The 5,000-nt window shown below is 34.1% G+C and overlaps 1 protein-coding gene across 2 annotated transcripts in view; it reads left to right on the top strand.

Annotated features, from left to right (window-relative positions):
• LOC125037549 (protein pigeon-like) overlaps positions 1–5,000 on the top strand; it is a 33,595-nt gene that overhangs the window by 8,552 nt on the left and 20,043 nt on the right. For both annotated transcript variants that reach the window (XM_047630718.1, XM_047630719.1), the window contains exons 7-12: positions 421–503; positions 1,208–1,375; positions 1,608–1,767; positions 2,233–2,363; positions 2,927–3,118; positions 4,916–5,000. The exon at positions 4,916–5,000 is cut by the window's right edge and continues 92 nt beyond it. In XM_047630718.1, coding sequence (XP_047486674.1) covers positions 421–503; positions 1,208–1,375; positions 1,608–1,767; positions 2,233–2,363; positions 2,927–3,118; positions 4,916–5,000 — 819 coding nt within the window. The remainder of the gene's footprint in view (positions 1–420; positions 504–1,207; positions 1,376–1,607; positions 1,768–2,232; positions 2,364–2,926; positions 3,119–4,915) is intronic.

Genomic DNA, 5,000 nt, shown 5'->3' with positions numbered 1-5,000 from the left:
AAAGCTCTTGATAAGGTTTTTGAAAGGTTCATCAAAAGTGAAAATAAAACATGATTATTACAGATTTATGGATTTTATAGAAGTTCAGAATATCTTACAAATGTTTTATATCAGAGATTATACCCAAGATTACAAGATTGTCAAAAGAATAATACATAGTGACAAGTCATATATATATATATATATATATATATATATATATATATATATATATATACATAAATATATATATATATATATATATATATATATATATATATATATATATATATATATATTTTGATAGTTATAAAACCAACTTGTAGACTTAAGAATATATTTAATTTCATTTTCAGAAACAATGGTACCATGAATAAAGGATGCTATGGATTGTTGATAGATGCTAATAGATTTGCTGCTTATGCATGTTGTAAATTTCAGGTGAATCGGAGGAAGATGAGATGCGACCTCGTCCTATGCTCACTGCTCTGCAATTTCACCCAAATAAACCTCATGAAACTGTGGTATGTTGCACTGCCATCATGCATGACATTTCTCTAAATGAGTATTTAACAAAAATGGGTTGCTATGGTGATTTTATGTTTGTAAATATACTGATATCAAAGATTAAATATTTTTAAAAATTTGATTTAATTTGTGAATGTTAACCCAATGCCACCGGGAGAGTGCTTTGCTAATTTTTTTTTTTTTGTGAAATGTCTTAGCACATATATGTCTTTGCAAATGCCTAGCCACAAAGGAGTCAATTAGTAGACCTTGTTACCCTACCTGATTTCACCTTTCCTTGAATTGGAGGGATATACATATTTATACTAATTCATGAATATCAGTGGTGTCATTTTTATTATAGAGATTATAATTACTGTAATGGTATAGACATTAGTAACAGCAATGTAAGAAATCATAACATTTTTGAAAATCAAGGAAAAGGGTAAACAGGTGAGACAGGTGGTACTCGTAATTGGCTCATTGGTGACTCAGTACAAGTGTAGCCATCTATGTGTAAAAACAATTAATAAAGTAAACTCACAGTAGGCATGTATGTACACGCCATGCCTGGCAGCCTTGGGTTAACTATGCTTTATTTGATATATAGATAATTTTATGATAGAATGTGTTAATTTAGAGGTGCAACTGACTCCAAACAGTTATTTTCAAAGGACTGTATACCTTTACAAATTACTGATGCATTGAATTTTTGCTTCAGCTAAATGTACCACTAGAACTCTCAGGGTTAGAACATTCCCCACTGGACCTCAGTGGAGATTATCGAGACCAGGGTTTGTTGCACACTGCGGGAGATGCCTGGCTGGATCTCCGTGTTGTTACTTCACCCTCAGGAGCTGTCTGCATCTGCCATCATTATATCTACAAGGTAGAGAGCTAAGTGAAGTTTTTTTGTTTTTATTATTGATACTATGATAATATTACTTATTCATTTTGGCCTCTGAAATTGTGTCTTAATCAGCTGGTTGTATTTATAAACTATTCTAGTTTTTTTGAGACATTTTTTTTTTAATCAAAATAAGTTTTGATAAAAATAAACAAAACCTGTGGCTTAATTTGTATTCAGGCTATATCCAAATATTCTCTCTGTGTGTCTTCAGTCGAGGCTGGCTGAGACCCCCGCTGATCCAGAGAGTTGTGCTGTGTATTTAGCATATTCTGTGACCCTTTTGCACCATGGCTGTGTCCTGCATACAGTGGTGCCAGGAGTACCTTGGGGCCATGCTCATTCTGCCCTTCCTACATACTCACTGTTTGGAGGTAAGTTCCATTACTGGACTGCTTTCACAGGTGTTAAAAGGTGTGCCTTTGATGTTAACCTAATAGTGCTGGGTAATGATTAGAGTAGGCTTGTTACTTCTGCAAGTTCAACGTCAAGGACCTCCACCATGATATGAAATTTAGATGTGTGTGGAGAGTGTTTCTTCTGTTTTACGTTCTTTGATTCTGGATGAGGCAATTACTATTTTTTGATTAAAGCCTTAAAATTCTGAGACTAGCACCATTGGGGCCATAAAACTCTATGCCTATCTAATACACAGAACAGAGAGCAGCCTTCCATTATCTTGACATGTAAATGTGCCTGCGGAATTTGAGTCCATCCTTACTGTGGCATGTATTAATACCATCTTTTTTTATTATGTCAGTTATCTTTATTGCACTGTACACGTACTTATGTTTTGGCACTTTTTTATGGGATTTTGATATAGTTCTTTTTGATTTCAGATCACTACTTGCTGGTAATTGTACCAGGAGTGTGCATGCACATGCTGGATATTGGCTTGGACCACATGCCCACCAACCACATTGTCACCACTCCCCCACCTCAGCTTTTGCCCAATGCACAACTCTTCCAGGTTTGGAATGTGGCTTTTTCTTGTAGAAGCAAAGTAGAGTTAGGTAAAGCAAAGAGAAACAAAGCAAAGAAATGAATTGAAGAAAGTTCATTAACCTCAAGTATGGTAAAATGTAAAATGAAGTAAAATGTAAAAGTAAAGTGAAATACTGTAAGATGTATAATTTTCAGTTGTCTTTTTGTCTTTTATTTTTCAATCTCTTTATAGATTTTAGTTGGCCAGATCACATAAATGAATTACATGGGAGCATACAATAGTTGATTATAAATGGAAAGTTGATTTAAAAATATGAGTACTTTGCTGTTTGAGTCTTAAGTTATTTTTTTCAGATATTGTAAAACAGGATTTGCTTAATGAATGTTAAAACACATGAAAATGGAAAAAAAAAATTACACAAACACATGTAAAATAGTGATAATAGCAGGAAGCTACACAGTGTAGGTCTCTTTACAGATTTTTTTCATGACTGTTAGTCATAGATGAAATGCACCATAGTAAATATTTAAGGTAAAAATTGGCGAATGGTTAATGAGTATGGAAAATTTATATATATTTGATTTCAGATTTGTGGGAAAAAAGTCATCTCAGGCCGCAGCATGACTTTTGTCGATGGAGTGAACCAGATGTTGGTTGAAGTACGTGTCACAAAAGAGTCCCTCTTTTCGCTCTTCAAGTGCTCTACTGTGTTGAGCAATCGCTTGGCCATCTTGCACTTGGCATCTGTTCATGACAAGGATCATGACCTGTCAAGGAAGGTTAGTTTAAATTGAACTTAGTCTTTTTCTTTTTTTCTTATTTTGGCTGTTTATTATTTTGCTGATGAATTTGAAGGATCCAAAATGCATCATATAAATTACTTTTTTTATACTCATTCTTGTTTGGAATTCGGTTCAAACAGGCTCTGTGTAAAGAGGCTATTTGTATACTTTTATAGTCATCTATATTTTGAGTATAGAAATTACATCTTGTGATGAATTTAGTGTTAACATGAAATAAATGTCCATCATAAGCATCACTATGTTTACTTTTTATCTTTTGAGCTCATCAAGAATAAGGAAATGTATAAGGATGCATGATATGTGTTTGATTTATAATGCAAGTTCCAAAGGGTGTTCAATAATGTCATACCATACTTTTGTCTCTGATCTTGAGAATAAGTCCTGATTGATATAAGAATCAGGTACTTTAATAGGCAGACTAGTGGATAGGTTGTTCTTCATTATACTACTTGGTGCGGCAGTCACATTAACTTTATATGAAAGGTAATTGGTTCTATTAAAATGTTTATGTGTAATATGAAATTTCTAAAACCGTCTGAAATTTCCAATGAAATCAGATACATTACCAAGTAAATATGATAATATATGGAATATGTACAGTTTAGATTAAATAGTTGATTTACAGTGAAAAGAAAATAGATAAAGATAAAAATGCCATATTTGTCTTAACAAAGTCTATGTAAATTTACTGACATGTTTCTCAAGTACAATGCTTAGACTGTCTTTCTTTTATGTTGCATGTTTCAAAACCTTTCCTTGTATTCCTTTTGGCAAATATTGGATAGTACCTCTTCATTCTCTTTGAGGCATGAATATTATTGTTTCCTCCTTTTTTTTTATACCAGTTGAAGTGGAGCATTTTTAAAGACCGCCAAGTGGAATCTTCAATAACGCTGCAAGAATATCTGGTGGGGTCCAGTATGCTGACCCTTCGTCTTGTAGTTGTTGATTGGCATTCACTTTTGTGATATCTGTAAACACTATTGTAAATATTTTGTATTACTGCAGCTGGTCTTTTAGTTAGGAGTTCTAGCATGTGTAGTTAAGATAGTACAGCTTGTTTTGTTTTTAATTTTAACACTGTTTGTAGGTGTTTCTTGCCAGCGAACATTCCCTTCACCACACAGTGACAGAAGGGAAGACAGGAGGCTAGGCTTAAGATTAACTCAAAAGAAGTGGCCAGTTGAAAGTATTATCCTCACATTTCAGAATTTCTCAGAACTGAATATAAACAATAAATAAACACACACACACACACACACACACACACACACACACACACACACACACACACACACACACACACACACACACACACACACACACACACACACACACACACACACACATACACACACATATACACACACACACATACATACATACACACACGCACACACGCGCACACACGCCCGCGCACACACGCCCGCACACACGCCCGCACACACGCCCGCACACACGCGCACACACATGCTTATGCATATATATATATATATGTATATATATATATATATATATATATCTTTCATTTTTTTCTTGTTTTCTTTTATTCTGAGTGATGTGCTGTAGAAATGCTTTCAACACATAAGTAGTCAGAGATTATTCTCTTGTATTTATCTATATACATTTTGCATATCAGTTTGTACAGTCTGCTGTATTAGTTGATATAAATTGCATTAGCTACAATGTTTCTAAATTTATACCGGTGTTTTGATGAATCAATTTGTCGAGGAAATTAAGTGACAGTATAAAAACAAGCATCATTTTTTTCAGCTAATGTGGAGTGTATGTGAAGACCCATATAACTTGGATACTCCGGTGTTGCTGCAAGAGTACCTCGTGGGCGAGACATATGCTG

This window comes from Penaeus chinensis, chromosome 23, assembly GCF_019202785.1.
Source record: "Penaeus chinensis breed Huanghai No. 1 chromosome 23, ASM1920278v2, whole genome shotgun sequence".
Taxonomy (NCBI): Eukaryota; Metazoa; Arthropoda; class Malacostraca; order Decapoda; family Penaeidae; genus Penaeus; species Penaeus chinensis.
This window is presented reverse-complemented; position numbering and strand designations above follow the sequence as displayed.